Raw genomic sequence first — 24,439 nt, forward strand, 5'->3', positions numbered from 1 at the left:
AATTAGTTAATAAATTCTGTTTCTCACTTATATACCCCCAATTGTAAAAATAAGAAAGCTGACATCCTGCTACTTCCTTTAGCTAGGCAGGCTCACAGCATAACTGAAGGCTTTAAAATGTAGAAAAGTAGAGGTGCCTGGCAGCAGAAATGGCAGGTAGCATCATGCAAGGGGTAAGTTGTGTGTTCATGGTTTGGTTCTTCCTCTGTAAAGGTACAATAGAATTGGTTCAGTAATTCTATAAAGGGGAAAATGTAGTTGTATTAGAAGGAATAGTAATTAGTCCTTAATTTCTATTGATGGTTAAACTAGGTACTGTTTATATCCTGCTCTTTTCAGATGCTTGTGTGTGACTACAGTAGTTCTGTGCTTGATTTTTAAGTGATCACAGTGCAATAAATGGCCCTGTTAAGCAAGCAGCAGGTGTATCTCCCATGGGTTTGCAGTCCAGGAGCACAAACTCAGTGAAAAGGACAATGCTGTTCACCAGTGTGGACTCATTGCTCTATGTGTTGAGAACTCTCCAGTTGCACTGACACTCCTGTAACATGGAGGAGCAGCACACTGTAAGGTGGAAGGTGTCTTGAGTACCTTGTACAGCAGACAGAGTTTTCATAGAAAGGGTAAGCAAATACTAATCACCTGATAGTGTCAAACAAAGAGGGCACCACAAAAGGAGACATAATGCCAGGGGTGGTTTTAAGAGACAAAGAGCTGGCCAGGGAGGAAGTGAAGATGAAGGGTAAGCTTGTGGGAGGACATAAAAGGATGTGCTGTTTGCCTGGCAGAATATGGAAGATCATGAATGCTGTGGCAGCAAGAGGAAGATTATATTTCAAGGAAGTTCTGCTTTTGAAAAAAAAATATGAAAAATGACCGGGAGGTGCTATCATTATTATCCATCAATATCCCCACACTCATTTGGCAAAGGGAGCCAATACTTTACTCCACAGGTAATGTCATGGAAGGCAACCCAAAATACTATTACTTGCACTACAAAATGTTTTATCTGACAATGCTTAACTTAAAATGAATCCAGAAACAAACTAAGTTCAGACATGAAGCTTATAGTTTCTTTCCTTACCATTTTTACTTTCGTCATCATTTCCCTACTAACTTGCTATTTTTGCTCATTATTGCTCACCTAAAATTAGGCTGGAATTTTAAGCAAAGACACAGAGTCTGACATGTCCTCTAAAGTTCCTGTCATATTCTTGAGCCTGGTACACAGAAAAAAACCCTGTGCAAGTGGATTTTCTCCCACTCTGGGCAATCGGCATTCCATATGTTCATAGCAAACACTGATGAGGCAACTTCTTGTTTACTTTAGTTGGTTCAAACTCATTTGTCAATATAGCAGCCCACTATGTGTCACATGCAAGAATAATAATAGCTTGATAGTAACTTGTCTTGGACTAATAAACACCTAGAGAGATGGCCTAATGCTTCCTCATAAATAGGAAGCCTTTTGAGATTACTGCCTAAGTAACATCGAGTGATTTATAGAGAAATGGGCTGGGGGTGGGATGTTTTTCCAGCCCAGAACTTTTAGCAAGAGTAGGGATTTGCCATGAAGTAGTTAAATTAATAAAGACATGTTAGAAATTAAAATATGATTAATGTCTTCCTACAAAGCTAAGAATTCACATGTTCTTGGACAATACCACCGCTCTATGCACAAAATTTTGATTGAATCCAAAATTATCAATTTAGCAAGAGAGGAGTTTGTATGTCATGTGCCCTGTCTAAACAGACAGTTCATTGTCCCTGAGCACTACAAAGTTTACATATCCATTTAGTATGTAATACCACTCTTTGCTATTTTCCTTGTCCCGATTTAATATCTTGTTCATTCCAGAAGTTAACTCTCTAAATTACATTATACAAATTCATGTACTCTTTTCATTTTAGTGAGAATTTTCTCAAGCCTCTATACAGTAGCACAACAGCTAGCAAGTCCTGGACCTCACCGTCAGTACAGGCTGGGGGTTGATGTGATTGAGAGCAGCCCTGTGGAGGACTTGGAGATGCTGAGAGATGAAAAGCTGGATGTGAGCCAACAATGTGCCCTTGCAACCCAGGAGGCTAACAGTATCCTGGGCTGCAGCAAAAGAAGTGCAGCCAGCAGGACAAGGGAGGTGATTCTGCTGCTTTATCCCACTCCAGTGAGACCTCATCTGCAGTGCAGTGTCCATCTCTGTTGGCTGCTGTGTAAGAAAGACACGGACCTCATGGAGCAGGTCCAGAGTAGGCCACAAAAGTGATCAGAGGACTTCCTGTGAAGAAACACTGAGAGAATTGGGTTCATTCAGCCTGGAGGAAGCTCCAGTGAGACCTTATTCAGACTTTAAGTAAAGCCTCAGTCTTTTTAGCAGAGCCTGTTCTGATAGGACAAGGGGTGATGGTTTTAAACTAAACTAGATATAAGGAGGAATTTTTTACAATGAACGTGGTGAAACACTGGCACAGGTTGCTTGGAGAGGTGGTAGAAGCCCCGTTCCTGGAAACATTCAAGGTCACATTGGATGGAGCTCTGAGCAACCTTACCTAGTTAAAGATATGCCTGCTCACTGCAGGGGAGTTGGACTAGATGAGCTTTAAAGGTCCCTTCCAACTAAGGCATTCTGATTCCATGATAATTAGTAGTATAAATTGTCCATTTTCTACTTCATATTTTTGATTTAATTGTTAAACATTTCCTTTCTTTGAATAACCAGTCTAGAATAAGGAGCTCCCACGGCTTTGCACACTGATGCTGGATCAGTGGGTACAATTACCTGTGCGTCAGCAGCTGGTGGGGGGACTCAGGGAAAGAAAGTGTCAAAACTGTTCCTTGTGCTGCAGAAATGGCGCACAAGCTGTCAAGCAGGCATTTCCTAGGAAATCCATCAGCCTCTGCACTAAGAGCTCAATATTAATGGGAAGCTTGAACTGAAACCACAAGAGCCCTTAAAAAGTGCTAGGAAAAGCAAATTGCAAACAATAAGGAGGCACTTCTGCAAGCCTGGGTAGCTCATACTTTGACTTGACTTTCCACTGGAAGCTTAGGAGCCACAGCAATGCTGTTGAGATGACTGTTGGAGATGTGCATATCTGAACGGAATCTGCCAAGTTCTGTTTTCCCAGAATTTTTGCCAAATTTCAGGAAAACTTCACATGGTTACATGCCAGCTATCTTCTGTTTTACTGTTCAGGTAAGACCCTCAAAGCTGACACTTGAAATCACTAGCTTTTTCTAAACATTTCAGCCAAGCAATCAATATTTAAGATTAGCTGCACTAAGTGTGCTTTAATAGCTTTGTAATTGATTGCAATGCCTAATTGTGATAGCCATCACAAACCTTGTAGCAACTTTATTTTTCATGTTCACCATCCAGATGGTTTTTCAGGGTGAGCAGAATTACATGTCCTGCCCCATAAAGCCATCAGAAAAGAGTAACTACTAATGGTTTGACCATGTATTGAGATTTCCTAAATACTTGTTGGTTCAAGCCATCAAAGATAGAATCAGAGTGTGACTTTGCACTGAAGCAGTGTGGCAATTTTTAGCATAATCTTGTATTTCTGGTTTTATGTCCTTGAATGTGGAACTTTCCAAATGAGTGGTGAATGGTGACATAGTTGTGGGCAGAGAGCTTGGTCAAAGCAGTCCAAATAAACTGATTTCTTTCACATTACACTCTTGTCAGTCAGCAGGGTCTCTGATGGGTGTCTTTCCTCATTGGTGCTAGGAATCATGTCACCCCAAATTGACCCTTCAGTGAGAATCAGAAATTCAGATGAGCGATAGAAAATATTTGATCCATTGAAATCCCACTTTTACAAGGCCCTGGCCACAAAGATCCACAGTAAAATATAACCAGCAAAGAGGCAACACACTGAAAGATGCAAGTACGATTATTCATGCACAGGGAAAACCTTCAGAGAATCTGTCCAATGCAGAAGCTTCTTTCATATGATAGGATTAATTTACAACTCTGTTCTAATTGTGATTATTCCTTATCTTTTAGCAAAAGATTGCCATTAAGATTTTTTTTCTTTATCTTGAAATTCTTTTCTTTGCTATATGTGACAATTGTTACAGAGTTTTCAGCACTGTCATTCGCCTTTTATGCTAATAATTAATCCTTTAATGTTAAATAACTAGAAATCAAGGTGTAGAAATAACCAGCTGACATAAACAAACATCCCTGTCATTTTCTTACCCCTTTTTCATCACCTTTCACTGTGTGGAGGCTCATCTAATTTTACTCATAGGCTCTTAAAACTAGGGTCTGTGACTGTTCAACACCAACCACAAGAGCCTAATAATATTTACAACAGTGGCACTACAGAAGAAACACATTTATTATGCACATAAACATGTAATTAACAGGGCTCATCTGTACTCAGAAATGCTGCATATGCTACTAAGCAGGCAGTTCTGGCCAGGTAATATTTCCCTTGGCCACCATTCTTCTGGTCCCATTTTAAAGCCAAGGAGGTGTGAAGGAGTACCATGGCTTGAGACAGTGGTTACTTTTTGTGATATTTATTGCTGCTGCTGCAAGAGAGAGAACAATCTCTAGGCCTTTTCCTGTCTTGTGCAACGTGCTGCACAGCAGGTTGCACACTGCTGAAGCCTGGCAGCGCCTGTGTATGGAGGAGGCAGCAGAGCAAAGCTGCAGGATGTTGTTGGTTGGCACCTTCCCATGGATTTGGCTGACATCTCTCTCTGATGTGCATCATCCTGGAGTGGAAGGGAGGTGCCGGTGTGAAGCTTCAAAACACCAGTGGGAGTGCACAAGATAAGCCCCAGCTGAGCGTGCCTGAACAGGCGAGTCTTGGCAGGGCTGGGTGAGGGGGAAAAGGGCACTGCCTCTTCCTTGCCAACAGAGTCTGCGAGGAGTCCTGGTCCCCACATGTTATGTCCTCCTGTTACAGCAGCAGTTTTGGACAGGCACTAACATAGATTTGGACATCAAGAACCAAATCCTTTCACCAGGTGATTTGTGTCAACTCTTCCAAACAGAGCCACATTAAGTAGTGCTATTTTGTGTGGTTTAGGCTAGACATTTCATTTTGTTTCTATGGTTCAGGACACTTGTCTCAGCTGCGCTTTTGAGATGCAGGCTTCTGCCTTTTCCCATTCACCTGATCACAGGTAAACAAATGCGTGTCTAATGAAGTTTCTAATGTAATTCTCAGGAAGACACTTTGCACAAATAATAAATCTGGTAGTACCAGATTTCATTCTGACTCATGGACTATCTAAGGTGGCAACATTTGAGTCTCACAGATTCATTTGTATGGTTCAGGAGAGTATTTTACATATCTTACAAGCTTTCTACATTAGTAACTTTTCTAAGACTCACTAAAATGAAAGTGGTGTTACAACCATGCAATCAAGCACCACAATGGCATAAAGCATTGTTAAAGAAGCATGGAAAGACTAGTCTTACTAGTCAAGGAGATGATTATACTGCTGATAGAGTCTACGTGGAAGAAACATAAATGTATCAACAATGCTTGTGATGACATATACTCTGCATATTTGATCAGTTCTTTAGAATTCCTTGTTTTCACCCTTCAGACAATTACTTCAGGTACAGATCAGTGATCTAATAAATGGTGATGCTAGAAATTACAAGCATTTTATTCTTACACTGCTGTGGCAGCTTCTATGCAGGGATCAGCACAGGTATCTGGAGAAGGGGATTACATCTATGGCAGAATTTAGTCATGCTATGGGTTCATTAATATGTTGTGTTTAGGTGGAACTAGGTGTATTTTAGCTTGTGTAAAAAGTATACATCTCCCTCCTTAGCAATTTCCCTACTTGAACCCACCTTAAAAACTGAGGAGTCTGCCAAATCAATCACAGTCTTTTTGGAAGAATCCCTGTAAATCACTCCATTCAGAAAACTGCAAATAAAGAAACTCTGATTCAAGGAGGATAAAAGGGGTTAGTTCCAGATGAGAGATTTCCTTATTGCTCATTGCTGAACACCAAAATCCTTGTATGAGACAACTGAGACATACTACAACATAGTAATTCTAAGTTAAAGATCTGCAGAACTGGAGTTATTTAGGAATTTAAGGAGAACAAACAGATACTTCAGTCTTGCTGAACAGCTGATGCAATTCAGCGAATACTGATCAGACACAGTCAATTTGTCAGTGGGTCAGCCAGCCTTGACAGATGTTAACAGCTTATGAAGATGCCATGCAGTAAGAGAGAAAGCACATGCTGATTTTTTTTAATAATTAAAAATGCCCTTCCATCAGAAAAAGTTTTATAAGAGCATTTCCAAACAATAACTTAATGTTTTCAAATGTCAGTAAAAAGAAAGTGGTTGCATTCAGGAAAGGAAAGCTGTAACTCAATTCAGACAGGAACTTGGAAACGTTAGTTGTGCAAATGCCTGCTTTCTGCAGTGGTAGGGAAGTGCTGACACAGGCCAAGTAGTCCCTATCCCTTGGCGGTATTAGCTGGATCATTAGGAAAAAGAAACAAAGTGGAAGCTGGGTGTTGGCTTTCAAGTGAAGAAAACTAGAATTGATGTAATGTTTGACTTTACAGGAGGCATTCATTGTGTCTCCTCTTTGGAGACATGGCAGAACCTCCAGCACTAGCACTCATTCCCAGAACACCACTGCAACTTAGAAGATCCAACACTGGAAACAAATCCAACATTTGTGCAGCATCTACGAGCCTCATGTTATTGACTATGGGCTTATGCTGTTTTATAGTCACTGCTGAAACTGTGTACATCAGGCTGGTTGTTGACCTACAGTCTCTCTGACACTCACTCACACATGAGGAGGCTGTCTCAGGAGCCTATGCACTTTCCTGAAATGGCATTTCATATGTTGGTGATTTTTTTAGGGCAAGGAAAGCTACAGCCAAACCATCATTAGAATGAAGGTTCGTAAAGAATGGGAGACACTGCTGTTTTCTAATAGAAACTGAAATGTCATCTTTATGTCCCAGTAAGGGTTAAAAACTGATACCACAAAATATCACTAGGTTTTCTGCACCAAAAAAAAAAAGGGGGGGCAAAAATTACTTTATCCAGCTTCTACTGTGCTATTCCAATGTGTATCAAGCACAGATCTACAGACGGGCCTTGCAGTGTGTGCTAGATGTAACTAGAATTGGGTGCAGATATGAAAGGGTACATGGACATCATGGGTGACTGGAGTTAAGCTGTTACAGAAGTTATAGAATGGACTCACAGCTCATCCCAGCAATAGATGAGCAATCGGCTATGTCAAGAGCTAGCTGGACGGCTTTTACCTCTGCCTGATTCTTTTTCTTTGCTTCATCTGCAAAGAGAGAAACTTTTCTATTTTTCCTGTTTCTTGGTTTTCTTGGACTTCTGAATCATCTACGTCTGAGAACAGCCAGAATGGACGGTGAACTTTACTTACAAATTGTAGATACTGTTTTAGATTAAATGGACACTACTAACAGCCAATGAAATTGTTTAGAAGGGGTAATTGTGACAGGTTAGGCTGTGCCTTTAAGCTAGGAGCTACAGTTGGCATAAAAAGGAAAACAAGAGTGCGATAATTCCAAATGAATTTCACTGGTAGATGAGTGGGATGTAGTTTTACAATCTTACATTCTGTTCTCACTCACTCTGTCTCTTCCTGCTGGAATGCATGCATGCTGCCCTTGGACAGAGACCGGTAATCAGCAAACGCGATAAGCAAAACTAACTTCTTAACAACACTTTGAGCTAACTGAAATTCCCCTAACATCTTCCCTCTTTTCTTCTAATTAACAGAGGGAAGAGGGACTATAGAGGTTGGGGGAGAGGCGAGGTGGAATCCTCCTCCCAATGAGGATTTCTGTGTTGTTTCCTTTTTGTAAATTCTTGTACAATATTGTAAATACTGTGTATTTTGTATATATTCATTGCATTCCATTATTGCTTGTAAAATACAGCTTCATTTGCTTCTCCGACTGGGCTTAGCTGAGCTTTTGTTTATGTGGGTGAGTTAAGCCATCACACTACAACAATGGCCCTGTATTGCTGCTTAATCTGCAAAACCATTTATCCAACAATTTTCTGCTTGTTAAAAGCAGAGTGTATTTGATCTTTGCAGAGATATCTGAAGAAGAAAAACCAGGATGTTTTCAAAAATTAAGCTACCTCTGGAATGTCTAGCATACTTTAACTAATGAAGGACACTTGTCTGCTTATAGTAATTGAAACAAATAGGTAGAATTTTCATTCCTTACTAATAACAAGATTTTGCTTTTGACCAATAACTATGTAAAGCTTAAAGGCTGGTACACAGAAATAGATTCATCATAAGCTTGGGAGTTATCACAGAGAGTATAATTATGATTATTAAATCCACTGCAGATAGCAAAGGGTGTAATAGACTAACAAGACAAACTCCATCTCAAAGATGTTGTTTGAATTTCACCCCCAACACTGAATCAAGAGCCAAAGTCTTTGGCCTTGATTGGGTGACTTTTACTTCTTTAATCCCTGCACCTGCAAGAGTAACAAGATACACATTTCTGTAAATGTTTGACAGAAAGAATCTAATACTGCTTTATTCTCACTGTAAACACAGCCCAAATAATTTAATTTTAGCTGTATGAGCCTCTAACTGAAAATTTTATAACTGGACCACCTTTCTAAGTGTTGTCATTTGCAGCTTTACCTGGTTCATATGTGGGAAGAAAATGGTTGTTTTCTTACCTCTCCTACTTTGGTTTTACTGTTAAGACCTATTTCAGCAATTCACACCAGAATACCTTTGTTCAAAAGAAAACAGGGGCAGGGGGAAAGAAGAAGAAGGAAAAAAAAAAGTATGTTTTGTACTTTAGGTGGGTGTGTTAGAAATAACAACATTATTTAGTAAGTTTTCTGTAGATCAAATGACCTTTATTGAAAAGTATAAGCAAACATTGTATATGCTGTAGTCAGTCATTCTGGTACAGACATAAGGAATGGATGCTGCTATGGGCAAATTATTGCATCTGAGAATCATTAGAAAATAAAGTAAAAGTTTCTACTCTCAAGAAATTCACTTGCAGTTTATTGGGGATTTTCTAGTTCAATGCATGAACTTTTAGACTATTTAGTAGACAAGAGTTAAGATAGCAGGTCTAAATACCACAGGAATTTAGTGCATGGTTTTTCTCCTGATTGTAAAGATTTCCCACAAACATTACTTTGTTACATACATGGCCTTTAGTTATTAGATCTCATTTACTGAAGTATTAATTTTATTCAATCTAAAGTATGTTTACTACTATGTAAATAATAATAAGATAGCATAGTTGTAAATTTTTGAAGAATAATGAGGTGTACTATCTTCACCTTAAAAAAGAGAAATCATACACGTTTATGGTTGGGATTTTTGTTCTTGTTGTTTTTAACTAGAGCATATACAGCATTTCTTCAGACTACACGCATAGTTGCCTTGTTTTAGGGGGATGTGATATGCAACTTTTCTCCATGGTAAGAATAGCTGTGGGAAGGCTGAAGAGTATGAAGAGGAAAAAGAAAAAAAGGAAGAAAGAAAGAAAAACAAAACAAAACCACCCCACAAAAAAAAAAAATCCAAAACCCCAAACCAACCCAATGAACAACAAAACTATCTGCACTTCAAAGATACCCTTCAGATGAAGCAGATAGAAAATCCCCATAGATTATTGCAGAAGCTGTAGGTGAAATTAAAAGTTGTCATCTTCAATATATGCATTTGCCTGAAGTATTCTTTATGCTTACATATTCTAGGGAAGACACAGCTGTAAAGGTAGATAGTGCTTTCTTCTTTAGTGTGAAAGTGTTGGGACTTTAAATTTGGAGTCTGTTAATACTGAGATCACATTTACAGTCCAAAGAATTATGTGTCCAGCATGTAGCAATCTTGATTATATTCCGGTCAGGATGTGGGAAAGATGCTATTAGAAACAAAACAATCAATTCACTTACACAGTCCCACAAACATGCTTTATGGCATCTGCCTCCTACTCATTTTAAGTGAGGTTTTATAGTGACACATTGGTGAAGATTAGTACACAACTGCAGGCAGATGCCCATGACTGATTCAATTGTTTGCACTGACACTCACAATTGCTGTAATTGCAACTGGAGTGATACAAGCCATCGCAAAAACCAGACAAAGTGAAACCAACATTGTTCCTCAGAGATTTTATTACTTGAAACCCAGAAATGCACAATCCACTGTTTTTTCGTGGTATGAATTCACCACAGCATTTCTGTTTGTTATGTCTGAAATACTGTCCTCACTGATTTAACATAAGACAGTTTGAAAGGCCTCTTAAAAAAACCCCAACAAACTTGTACAGTAAAATCAATACATTCCAGTATCATTTGTTTCAAAAAATATTTAAAGTTACTAAATATAAAGCAGAAAATAATTTCCAGAGAATCAGTAAGAACTTATTGTGATTCAAAATAAAGAATATTTCTAAGATCTATCTTCCCTGTATGCTCCAAGTGCAGCTACCATTGTTCCTTTTCTCTTTTCCTCCCATAACCACTTAACGTGTTCAAAGCTGATATTTCTGAAGAGGAGTGACCATCTTCTGCAGCCTCTGGAGAAACAGAAAATGGATGTTTAGAACTAGGCAGTATGAAAAGCGCCCCAAGAAATAACCTTGTAGCCTCTCAAACAAGCTTTCATGTGGTATTGGACACTTCTTTCAGACTGCCTATACTACTGGTGGCTCAGTTCAAGGGAATTAAAAGATGATCCATGAAGGAATTGAGGATTTAACAAATTCAGTTTACAAATGAAACAACTTCTGCAGACATACTTAACTGAAAATGGAAATAACTTCACAACATCATTCTGAAGGTATTTTTAGCACCTTCATCTCAGACATTAGAAAACTTTCATTTAAATGCTTGAGATTGATTGTATCTAATCCTTCTACTTTGGCTCAAATAAAGAAACCCCCAAAACTTTACAGGAAAGTAAAAATTGCCTGATTCTGTTCTAGGTTAATATAAACTAGGAAACAATGACTCAAAAATGTTATTCTTTCAGCTGCAGTTCCCCACTTACATACACATGAATTCCCTCACGTTGATCACATGGAACACACAAGTGGCAAGGTAGCCATAGATGCAGCAAACCCGTTAATTAAATTTTATGTTAATTTTTATTTAATAAAGGAGACCATCTCCTCCCAATATTTAAATTGGACAAAGATTTGCCAACATATTGGTGAAGAGACACCTAAATCAACAACATATTGCATCAGAAAGGAGTTCTGGGAAATGAAAGGGAAATGTTCTAAATGTCTCCAGTTGCAGCACAGCACTGGAGGTCAAACGCCCAGACAAGTTTCCTATAGAGAGGCTTATCAGATCTGATGTACTGAACAAAAGGCTCACACCTGCCTCATGCACATTTCTAGGGAAACATACCCTGTGTATTAGCAGCACAGGAGAGATTTGTGCTGCGAGTCCATGTCAGTGACAACCAGGCAGCTACATCTGAAGTCTGAGTAAGACAGAGGCCGTGGTACTGCCCTATTCTGTGCTCTGAGGGGGAGCAAACCCTTGGCAGAGCTCTCAGTTGAAAGGGATTCTTCTGCAGTCCATGTGTTCAGTGCAACTAAATCCTGCATATTAGAAATCTGCCCCACTGGTGGGCTGGTATACAGTGCTCCCTTAAAAGGCAGTGAGAACACAGCTGGAAGTGCTGTACCACAGTAGCACCTCCTGAGTGAGAGACTGTGAAGCCAAATGGCTGCTATCGCCTCGCAGCTCTACCAGAGAAGGATATGCTCCTGTGCTGTGGGTATAGCACCCTGAAAACTAGGCCTGGCAAAGAGTGCAATAAAAGGCATTGTGCATCTAAGGTAGACAAGATTGAGGAACAGTTTGTTGCAATGGGCCAAAGGAAAAAGACTGCTGCTCTCAATGCCTGCCTTTTAGTATCTTTTAGTATCACAGTATAACCAAGGTTGGAAGTGACCCCAAGGATCATCAAGTCCAACCTGTCCCAACAGACCCCACAACTAGACCATGGCACCAAGTGCCACGTCCAATCTCCCCTTGAACACCTCCAGGGACGGCGACTCCACCACCTCCCTAGGGAGCCCATTCCAATGACGAATGACTCGCTCGGTGAAGAACTTTTTCCTCACCTCGAGTCTAAACCTCCCCTGGCACAGCTTGAGACTGTGTCCCCTTGTTCTGGTGCTGGTTGCCTGGGAGAAGAGACCAACCCCTTCCTGTCTACAACCACCTTTCAGGTAGTTGTAGAGGGCAATGAGGTCACCCCTGATCCTTCTCTTCTCCAGGCTAAACAATCCCAGCTCCCTCAGCCTCTCCTCATAGGGCTTGTGCTCAAGGCCTCTCACCAGCCTTGTTGCCCTTCTCTGGACACGTTCAAGTGTCTCGATGTCCTTAAACTGAGGGGCCCAGAACTGGACACAGTACTCACGGTGTGGCCTAACCAATGCAGAGTACAGGGGCACAATGACCTCCCTGCTCCTGCTGGCTACACTATTCCTAATACAGGCCAGGATGCCATTGGCCCTCTTGGCCACCTGGGCACACTGCTGGCTCATGTTTAGGCAGGTGTCAATCAGCACCCCCAGGTCCCTCTCTGTTTGGCAACTCTCCAGCCACTCTGACCCCAGCCTGTAGCTCTGCATGGGGTTGCCGTGGCCAAAGTGCAGCACCTGGCACTTGGACTTGTTAAATGCCATCCCATTGGACTCTGCCCATCTGTCCAGTCGGTCGCGGTCCCTCTGCAGAGCCTTTCTACCTTCTAACTGACTAACATCCGTTCCCAACTTGGTGTCATCTGCAAACTTGCTGATGACTGACTCAACCCCCTCATCCATATCGTCAATGAAGATGTTGAAGAGGATGGGGCCCAGCACTGCTCCCTGGGGGACGCCACTGGTTCCCACTAGGTTCCCAAACAGGTTCAGAACCACACTGTGGAACACACCATAAAAAAAGCACTTCCAGGCTCAGGCAGGAGGAGGAATAAACACCAATCCTTCTTTGTAGAGTGCGGCTAAAGTCCTCCGAGTTTTGTCAGAAACTGTAGCAGGGACAGCAGCTGAACCCACATGGTTTAGGGTGAACTAGGGGTTAAATACATAATCCCCCTTCATACCTGTATGTGCTGACCCGTAGATCTCAGAAATCTGGCACTTTAAAACAAGATCTTACCTTCTTTACTGTTTTTGTCTAAAGAAGTCAAGAACCTCCTTATGCCCTGTAGCCTCTGCCTGTAAGTAGAAACATGAATAAATCCTGCCATCCTGTGCACCAGGACATGCAAATATTTACTTGTGGGAAACAAGAACATATAACCACAAAATAATTAAAATCCAATTTAAATTTTAATTCCTCTGACACAGATGAGAAAAATTCTATCTCCAACAATGTATTACTTTGGAATAGCACCAGACTTGAGTTTGTAACATTCTAGTCTGGTTTGCAGTTCCCAAAGCATCATTTACTCTTCCCAAACTAATGCTGCCCAACATGGAGTACAGCCATGTGCACACTTACTACTTGTAGGGGTTTCCTGCCATCGTAACCAGTTTGCTCCAGGTCTGCACCAGCTAGGTACCAGGCATACAGCCCATCCACGTCACCTTTAGCTGTGAGGCTGGAAAAACAATAATTAATATTGGTTCTGAATCTTTCAGTCAATTTTGGTGTGCTTCTGAGTCCTGTCACTTAGCTCAGCAGGCAAACACTGAACCAGAGCAGACTCAACATGGCTGCCAGGGTAGAGAGGTAAGGAAAGGAACACTGTTACAACAGCTTTGAACAGCTGAGCAAGCAGCACAGCTTGATGAATCAGTTCCTTAAATTAATAGGGCTGTGCTGTAAGTACTTACAACAGGCTAGTTTCACATAGTGGGTGTGACTATGACCAAAGGGTAAAAAAAGTCATGCAGTTTCATATTTCACAACACAATATTTATCTCATGAAATGAGTTGGGGGGAGGGCAATGGCTAAATCAAGATGCACCTGAGTAAGCGACAGCACGTGATGTGCTAGCAATCAGTGTGCCTTACTTAAAACAGCTAAGAAATCCCCTTCTCAAGTTTGCATGGCTATGCTTGCTGTGAGAAGTTATGACAGCATATTTATGTGATATCATTTGGACAGTAATGTAGCTACATTTCTTTGAGTCTTAAGGTAATTTGTAATATTTTAAATGGGAGGTACACAAAACAGAAAGCTTTTCGAAGAAGACCTCTATCTGCCATGTACAACAAGCAATAGCAAGGATCAAAATGAATCGTACACAAATGAGCTAGTTAAACTTTTCAGAGGAATGTACACCAGACTGGAATTTTGCACATTTTGCTGGTGGTCTCATCCATAACACTTAAGGCTTGTTTTAAACTTCTATTTAGGTAAAGGAAAAGCTAACAGCCTGTACACAATAAAAGCATGATCATTTGTACCAAGGTTATGGACAGCAGGCTGGAAGGACTACCTTCAGGTTTCTCAAGATACCAACATCTGTCAGGTGTCAGACCTGAGCTTGCCATTAGCTCACAGATTGTTTCAGCAGAACCATGATGATAATCATCAAGTGAGGTTGAATCTCATTAAGAAAGGGGGAACCCTCCCCAAACCCATTAAGTTCAAAGTTTGCTGCCTTAAACAGTGCTCACTGTAAGGGAAAGGCACACTGCTGGCAGCCTGGACGGAGTATGGTGATGGGCTCCTGGGTATGACAACCAACCCAGGCAGACCTGATGAAGAGTGGAGAAGGCTGAAAGATGCAAGGTGCAGTCAGGTAAGCTTATGGAAAAATCCCTGAAAGCAGGGCTCTAACATTCACTTCTCATCCTAGGCTAAAATCACTTCTGTTGTGGACTGAATCTCCTTAAGTACCTGAAAAAATGTTTTCAGGGGAACGGAAGCCTCTAATTGCAGAAGTCTGAGAAGAAAGTCAGAGTTTGCTTGCAGCAGTATCAAAGTCTAAGCACATAAAAGGAAAGCAAACAATCTCTGTGTTCCTCCATGTAATGCCACCAACACTGCGGCAGGGCAGGAAATCTATAGCTGGGGCTTTTGGGGGGCAGGGAAGTAACAGTGGGGTGCTATGAGGTTTAATAGTGCTTCAATCTGACATCATGAAGCAAAGGATCAATAAATCATTAATGAAAACTGCCATCACAAAAAAGGTCCCTCACAATCAACAAGGAAACAGATGAAGGCAAGGTACATATAACAAGATGTACCTCAGGAGGAAGTCCTTGAAGAAATTGTAGGAAAAAGTAAGCATTAGTAAAGAAAATGTGTAAGCATTAGTAAAATGGAGAAGAAATTGCTTAGCGGCCACTACTGGAACACAAATCTCTTGCCTTTGACACTGGAAGGTTCCATAATCATGGAACAAACAAAAAGCCTACCTAGCAAGTGAGAGTTACAAGCATCTCCAACACTGCCCAGGAAAACCAAACAGCATCTCACTGTCAGCCATGTGCAAAGTGGAAACCCTTGTGGGCAAAGATCAGTACATTTAGGAGTGTTACTGATGTATATAAGCTGGACAATTCAGCAAGCATCACTGTAAGCAATAAACAAGGGCTACTGCACACACTTGGAAATTAACTGCCTGATAGCTCTTGTTCAGAAAGAGCAATTTAATCCACACTGACAGAGGTCAAAACTGTGAGATGGTCTCTTTCCACGATATTAGAACATTTCTAATGCACAGAAGTATCTTCAATTTTGAAGCAGCCATTTACTGATCAAGTGAGAAATGTATCCTATGAGGACTGCAACCTGAACAAAAAGTGATGCAGCTTGCAAGAAAATTTAAATGCCACTCTAAACAGAAGATACTTACTATTCACTAAATTGATTCTAATCAAGGACACCACAAAGTATTTTTCTCCAATTGCAGACCTCCGTAGTCAAGCCAAACACATCTGCATTTCCTTTACACACTGTCATATAGTCAAATATATATACATAGAATTCTGAATTTTTCTCAAAGATACTTTCGCCAGCAATTCCAACTACAAGTGCATGCTCTAAGCAGTAAATCCATTGCTTTTCTATCATCAAATGGAATAAAAATAACTTCAATCTAAACTTATCAGGATGCTTAAAACCTGCTTTGTTGACATTTTACTAAGGCACCTAACCGAATCCCAGAAGTGCTGCCTATCATTACTATTGCATTTAGAAAAAAAATAGAAGTATCTATTCCACAGTTTCAGCATGGCTAATCTACATTAGCCATGACAGTGACAGAGCTAAGATATTTCCAGCCTGGTTAATTCTATTCTATTCTGGTTTGGGATTTCTGTCATGATAGCATCAAGCAAACTGAGTCACAGGAGCTGCTGTTTAAGGGGTGCTCTGTTATTGTCAAGGTACTGAAGCCAAGCTGCTCAGGTCTCAAAGAATTTAGAAGGACAAAGGACAATCGAGCTCTAGATCTGGGAAGTAACTAGGACAGTGAAATGATACCTTGGGATTTCCTCCTTTTTTCCTCAGGCATTAGGATTTTATGTCTCCTAGGGCTGCAAAGCTCTGCTTTTTCAGCAATTCTCCTTTAATGCTGTCCATATAAAGTTATTAGAAAAAAAAAATCTGTTTTAAAGGCATATTATTCAACCTGACAGAAGAGATTTAAAAACAAAAAAATTAAAAAAATCACAATCTGCAAAAACCAAGTTGAAAGTCCAGCACAAGGCATGGTTTGTTCTATCTTGAACACATTTTGGAGTGCTGTTCTTAGCTAGTGTCACCACATCTCTCTCAATGGTGACAGACTTCTTTGAAAGATAGCTTATTCCTAATTCCTGTAGAGTCGTATTTATCCTTCCTTCTCCAGCCTTCCCCCTCAAGTTTATGTTAGATTGAAGAGGCATCTTGTTCTCAGAGTTGCTGGTTTTTAAATGCTTCACCCTTGTATATTATATCATATCATTTTATGAAATCTAAGACTATGAAAGAGAAAGCTGGTTTGGCTTTATGCCACTATTTAATTTTGTGAAGTACAGACTTGAACAGAACATCTCAATGCCTTCTATACAGGCATTCGTCTTTTCAAAAACACACAAAGCTACTGTTTACCAACCCCAGAACTTGACAAGCCTTCAGAATGTCTACATGTCCTAATTTATCTCATCATTGTTTTGTTTTGCAGACAGATGACAATACTACTGCAACATGAGAAGAGATTCTGACATTGTTAACAGATTACTAACACTGAGATCTTTCTCAGTTCAAAATAAAGCCACGAACCAGATACCAAACATCAACAAAGTGATTTAAAAAAGCAGACTAACACCTCTCACTTCCTGAAAAAAACAAAAACCAGCAAATGAAACCATGAAGAATTTAATAACTAAGGCATCTTGGCTTCACTTATGTGTTATCTCCACTTTCTACATAAGAGTTCCTGCTGATACTCCTCAGCTCTCAGTTCTTCATTTGTGGCTGGTATTTCTTTCCCTCTCAAACATCACTAATGCCAAAGGAGCACATTTATTTTATCTCCAAAATCTTCCAACTGAACTATTCTATTCTAAAATCATGAGTCTAAACAGAAGGAAGCTGAGGCAACAGTATTAGAACACAAAAATCCCTGTTCACGGTCTTTTATGAAAGCCATTTTGTTTGAGGAAGTAAGTAGCAAGGGGGGAAACTTGATTATAGCTTCTAATTCAGAGAGAACTGCATGGGACAAAAATGTTCTTAGCTAAGTGCAGGATCTCAGAGCTTTTCAGAAAGTAAGTAGCTTTGTCCTTCTAAACCCCAGGAAGTTCACTTATTGCTTTGGTGATAAATTCAGACTGATACAAATTGCAGCACGTTACAAGATACATGTAGGAAAATAGCCCAAATTAGAGTAAAGATACTGTAAACAGTGTTCTTCAAACAGCTTGAACGTGTGAACACACTGACTGTCATGAAGGTGCCAGTGCCTGCAAAGAGAAGGCTCAAAAGGCAGAGGTAAGAGGTAGGACAGAGAGGTGAGTCTGAGCATGCTGGAAAAATTAGTGTATCAGTCAGGTCATCTGAGGATACTCCAAAAGTATCTGAGACATTCTGGCAGGAGGACAAACACCAGTACCTCAGATTTAATAACTTTTAGACATCTGAGTAATGCTCTATGGAAAAAGTCCACTTTGATGCAAAAGACTCAGGCCCTCTAGAACTGCAAGAGGAAAGCAAGCCCTTCAGCTCTGCATAAGCAGTGTAAGGAAGAGCCACCATTCACAGACACTTAGGCACTGTTTTGAAGCCTGACTGCTGCCTCAGGCTGACTGTGCTCCTGATACAGGCCATGCAGTGATGGCTGTCAGTGGGTGTGCCCCCAGCCACTACTCCAGCCACCAGCCAGCAGAGAGCCAGAGCCCTGGCTCCTGACCTGTACCAAGGTGGGAGAGCCTCCTACCCTGAGTATATCACTCCATGCCGAGTCCTCACTCGGCCTCTGGACACAAGGGCACTCCTGCAATTGATCTGGAAGATCTGTTGTTTTTATACTAAACTTATTACTACCAATGCAAGTTTAAGATATCTTATGTTTAACAAAATACCATCTTGGAAAAACAGGAGAGCATGAATTACAGATGAAGGGTCAATATTCCTCTTTTAAATGATGGAACAGCATTAGAACCGTTTTTTTTTTTGTTTAAAGGACTCATGCTCTTTTTTCCTTTTTTAATATTTTTTATTTTTGGAGGGGACAACACACACATAGTAGTGCCAGGTCAGCTAGCCAAACTGGTTCTGCATGAGGCAGCAGAGCTAAGTAGGAAGCCAATTTATTTGCAGTGAGTGTCCTTCCCTAAGCCACTCCTCCTGCCTTCTAGGCTTATGGAAACTATGTAAACCAAGGGGTTTGTTCTGTCCTACCACTTGAATTGTCCTGAGAAGCCCATGTTTTAACTTCATAGTAGAAGTGTTATTACCCGATCTCCTCTAAGGGTGTTACAGCAACGGAAACACTCCAGATAGTATTTACTGAGTCCAAAACTACTCAGAAGACAGATTCCAGCCACCACAGAGACCACACATAAGCTTTACCTTGATCTTATAGTATTGCAGACAATATGCAGCACTGGCTATTCTCTGTGAGTCTCATGGTTTCCTGTCAAGTCCTGATATAAAAGCCAGTACTCAGGGGTGGTTTTTCTGTGGTTGGTTTGGTGTTTTTTTTGAAAAAAGAATAATAAATGAAGTAAAAATTGTAAGTAATTTTAGGAAATATATTAAACTCCCTTACAATTTTCAGAGTAATTTGCAATTTGGGACCAGTACGGGGTGGGGTGGGTGGGGTGGGAAATCAAGCATTTATTTATTTTCATAATATTCAGTATCACTAAGGTTGGAAGAGACCTCAAAGATCATCGAGTCCAACCTGTCACCACAGACCTCATGACTGGAGTAGGGAGGACACTACTGCCCACTAGCAGGCTTGAACTCATGACCTTCAAGGGTCTTATGAGCTACCAACTGAGCCACTTTTTATAAATATATGATGATATAATTAAAACACCTCACATATAAAAAGCAACTGTATGGAAAAATAGCTATAACAGAGGATTCTATTTAAGGGTATGTAGAGATGTTGAGCAGTTGTTCAAAAGTTTTGAGGTTAAACCTATTTGTCTATTTATTTAGTTATTTTTAGGAACACTGCTATATGTTAATTAGAGTAGAAGCCATTCCCATATGAGCAAAAAGTGGATTTCAAGAAAATTAAAAAAAAAAGATGCACTGTGTGCAGCTTTGGTCTCAGAGATGGTATTAAATCACACCTTGCACAGCTTCCTCTTCATCCTTCTTTGGTGAAAGTGCTTGGGAAAAATGGGGCGTATTTGCTTTCAGTTCAGTTATCCCACAATTCTCTCTACTTTGAAGCTCTCTTGAGTTGCTGCTGTTGATTCTTAATTTCATCACTTCACTTGTTTCCTTATTATTAGTCCAGCACAGAAATCACTGTCTTGTGCCAGGGACCCAAATGTTTCTTTGAAGGTGTATACATGCTGAGAGTCTCTTCTGAAAAATCATCCCACTCCACCCCAATCTTAGGGCCACCTCACCTTATATCACATTTACCTGCAGAGTATTGTTCCAATGTTCTCCAAGTCATGGCTTGAAAGGTGTGCTCCTGTTTCTCGTAACAAATTAATCACTTGCATGTGCCTATATGTAAGGAATAGGGGGGTGGGGGAGAAAAAAAGAAAACAGAGAAAATATTTTGAGCGGTAGTTTTTTTTCCCCCCACATTGAGGTTTTTTCCCATATTATGCATACACATAAGCAGTCAGCATTCACCACCATCACAGAACCAATGAATCTTCTCCAAGGTGACAGATGTAATAAAAAGATCTGCCCTCTGCCAAAAAAAATCATTCACATACTAATCTCATGAAAGTATTAACTTTGCCTCTGACAATGATTCTCTTCAAAGAATTTCTGGCTCTACCTTAGTCCTAGCTTAAATGAACACTTGAAATTAGTGACTGAAATACATGCAAATGGTGACAACATATACTACATAGCATCATTCCTGCATTTTACAGAATACAATGCTCATCTATATCAGTCAAATAAAACTAGTATCTTGCAGATATGTGCTGAATCTTAGGTTAATGTAGAAGCTGATCATATTTTTTAGGGCTTCAAAAGTGTGGTAAGAATCATTATGAACCTCCCATGAAAACACACCTTTTCCCAGCCCATTACCTAAAATCTCATCTTTATTAACTAATTATTTCTAAAAGATAAGCTCACATACTTGTTATGCTTAATCACTTGCATTTTCTTGGAGGTACCCATGTGCCTTTCCATTTTAGAAATTATTTCACTATTATTCATATTAAGCCTATGTAAGCTTATATGTTTTGTATAAGATCTTAATTTACGAACTAAAAGAAATCATCTTCCTTTATCCAACATAGAATAAACCTAATCAGACAGATTTCATTTTTTTTTCAACTGCACTTTGTTTCAATTGACAGCCAAACACCCAAAAAACATTTCTTTCCTTCATGGCAAAGCTCTGCTGGAACAGCACATGCTGCAAGTTTGTTCAGTTATCTGAAATATTTTCTCAGGTGGGTCCTTTATGTCATGGCTAGTCATCCACAAGCATCATAAAATGGCGCAGCTTTCTGGTTTTCAATCTGTGGGGAAGAATGAATTCTGCATCTATAAAATTTTTATTTCAATCTTAAGCAGGATAGTAATTAGCTGAAAAGAAAGTTGACTGAAAAATAGATTAAAGTAGAACATTTTGGTTCACTCTAGCTCACATTGGGTATCAGGACTGAAGATGGGGAGTGTTTGCTTACCCTCCAACAGCTGTCCTGGATTATTTCTCATTTCCCACCTTATACTCAAAATCACAGCATTAAACTAATGCTTTTTAAAATTAAAGCTATGCTATGGAACAGCACTAAAAGACAAAATGCAGTAAAGCATGCAATGTATCTTCCCTCAGTGTGCTCCTTCTCTGAAGTCCCCATCTCTGGATTCCAGCAGCCAGGCTTTTCTTTCCCCCTTCTGCAACTGTTTACTCCCTTCTGGCAGTAAGATTCCCTTCAGAGCACTTCATGTCCCACTTACAACACACAGCCATTACTGCTCTGAGTGGGACTCTATAATCTTTCACAGACAGATTTGGGGGCCATTTACCCCACATTTCATACAGCAAATTTAAGTAAGGAAAGGGGTTGTTTGAAATAAATCTTTAAGCAATGAAGCAATGAAACTAACAATGCCTAGAATAAAACCTTTCTAAATAAAAGTGCAATGTCCCAATGAATGGGATTAATTCAAAATCATGTTTCTCAGTATAGAGGATGTGTTTTAAGTGTTGTATACCACTGCTTGTTAAGGGAAGGGTAAGAGAGTGGAAGAATAGGGACAAATAATAATAATGTATAACTTCAAAGTGCCAAATTTGGTACTGTAAGAAAACTGACCACTTCTTACCTTCCCATCACTCAATATGAAAACTATGTGGCACATAAGTTGCACTACAGCTTGTTCCTACTTGCACCTAAATTATATCTACATTCTGCAGAAACTTAAGCCCTATCCAGAGTACCACTTCTGCTGTCTTGTACCTACCACAAAGAGCATTATTCATATTTCAAGAGACTGGCTGTGAATTTCTGAGTTATGTCTTCGGCACTTGAGAGGTACTTGTCTTCAGAAGTTGTTCCTTTAAGCACTGCTCTCCTGTGGTTTTACAAAAGCCTCAGAAGGGTCACAGTTTAACTGAAGTTCAGCTCATGTCATGAGCAATGACCTTGGAAACAGTGTGAGTTCTATTCCTGTCCTGAGGTGACAGCGCAAAACCAGGAAGAGAGCAACTGCTGGACAATGAAAGTTTAAAGTGAGGAGGAAAGGCCAATACCATCATGTTAGCCTGAGTTGCAGAGCTGCTTGTCCACTTTAGGCCCATCTGATAAGCAAACATTTGAGGAGCTGTTGTCCCCCATGAACTCTTCCTGGGTCTCTCTCTTCTTAGCTCACTCTGTTACCAAACTATGGCTTTTGGTTGGACATAGGCTAAAGAAACAATGCTATTTTGCATATGTTACTTCAGTTAGCGTTTCAATACAACCACTGTCATTTATCTGCTCTCTGAATGAAAAACCCAAACAGACCGAAAGTGTTTCTAGTGTCTCCTCCTTGCTAGATTCCATTATTGATAGCACAACATATTGAATCCATATTTTAATGGGTTAATAGCAAAATGATTCAGTTTGGTCTTCAACACTCACTGCTCTGAGCACATCCTGAGTTACAGATTAAGACATCTAAACTTTTACCAGTTTGTGAGGGCGCTGGATTCACAGGAATCAAGGTGCCATACAGTACATATCATCCTAGGCCTTGGCAGACACTTAGTAAGTGAATCAACTTCAAAAGGGATGAATCACACATGTGAAATTAACACACATGTAAGAGTTTGCAGGACTGGGGCCTTAGGGTGCACACCTTCCACCACCTCTTTAAAGAAATGCAGGTGTAATGTGTATCCAAACTTGACTGGCTTCATTCTTTTTAATACTTGCTCCTCTAGCAGCTGGAATGGTTATGGCAGAATCAGCTTAGTTTCACTTGTTTGGTTTTCTACATGGTATCAGTGGGAATTTTATGCTCAAATAGTGTAAGAACAGGCTTCAGTGCACTTCCAGAGCCAGTGGTTGCTAGATTTTCACTCTGCCTTAGATTTCCTGAAATAATGTAAATGTAACCTTGCGAAATATCAAATATTTAAATTCATATTTATGTGGGAGGTGATTTTACTGCCTCTAATCTGATGTTCTCACAGCACCGTATGAGCAGCTCCCCATTTTCAACCTTTTACCACTGCTCTACAAGTAAATGGAAGTGTTTTTATTACATAAAATATACACCATTTTTATTCAAGACATTTTCCTGCTTGGAGAGTTTCTATTATAAAAAAAATATTATTCTATTGTTTTGAAAATGAATTATCCCTTGAGGGCACTCTAAGAAGTTAAAGGAATGCTACTAATTTTGATATGTCAAGCAACTGGCCTACATTAACAGTGGTCTGTTTAGCTTCATGCATGAAGTGAATGAGACTACATACAAGTTGCAGAGTTACAAAGGAAGAAGTGGAAATGCAGTAGTTTATTTCTTATTTAGAAGGGGACTCTACATTTTACCATCTAAACAAACAGAAACAGCCACTTAAAGTAAAAAAGAAGAAAAGAATTTAAAAAAATCTATCATTGACACAGATCAAGTTGCTAGTCCACCAGCTGACAGTGCTATGTTAGGAAGCTTTTATGAAAAGACATAATTCCTCATCGCCCTTACAAATTATTAAATGGAGAAGAGAAATCAGTCATCATTACATACATTTTCATGCTAGGTTAAAAGGCAAACCACTGAGAAATGTGATATAAAAAACTGGAAGAAAGCTATATTTAAGATGAGTTGCTACTGTACTGCAGTTAAATGTCAATTAAACACATATTAATTCTCATAAAATGGGATTAGGCTGATGCAATATTCAGTAAAACTGAGAAAGTTACAATACTAAGCAGTTTAAAGCATTGAGTGCTCAATTAAGATCAGTTTTCCCTTTCCCTCTCTGCCACTTTGTACACTGCATCAGGATAATCTCTTCACTTTCAGCATAAAGATGTTTAATAAATAGAACTTAAATATTTCTGTAGCAGGAGTCTTTTTTAGTGTGTATCCAATTACGCACATACGCAGCTGTCTGATCTTTACCATACCCCTTTATGCGCGAATCAGTGTGAAATGCAGTGTGAGTACACAGCAGATCATGTACACACATTTATGAGATTAGTTCTAAGTCAACTCTTACTCTCATTCCAATGGTAGAAACAAAAAGAGAAACTGAAAATGGTTATGGTGCAGTTTCCTTTTACAATTCCCTCTATCAAAATGGGTGTGCAGTTTTAAAGAGCTTAAGAGT

The 24,439-nt window shown here is 39.8% G+C and overlaps 1 protein-coding gene across 2 annotated transcripts in view; it reads right to left on the reverse strand.

Moving 5' to 3' along the window:
• Positions 1-9,576: 9,576 nt before the first annotated feature.
• Positions 9,577-24,439, reverse strand: part of ASPG (asparaginase) — a 47,361-nt gene continuing 32,498 nt past the window's right edge. For both annotated transcript variants that reach the window (XM_054161776.1, XM_054161775.1), the window contains exons 13-16: positions 20,065-20,151; positions 13,521-13,620; positions 13,176-13,234; positions 9,577-10,570 (exon numbers count right to left, since the gene is read on the reverse strand). In XM_054161776.1, coding sequence (XP_054017751.1) covers positions 13,181-13,234; positions 13,521-13,620; positions 20,065-20,151 — 241 coding nt within the window. In that variant the 3' untranslated portion in view covers positions 9,577-10,570; positions 13,176-13,180. The remainder of the gene's footprint in view (positions 10,571-13,175; positions 13,235-13,520; positions 13,621-20,064; positions 20,152-24,439) is intronic.

Source organism: Dryobates pubescens, chromosome 5, assembly GCF_014839835.1.
Source record: "Dryobates pubescens isolate bDryPub1 chromosome 5, bDryPub1.pri, whole genome shotgun sequence".
NCBI lineage: Eukaryota > Metazoa > Chordata > Aves > Piciformes > Picidae > Dryobates > Dryobates pubescens.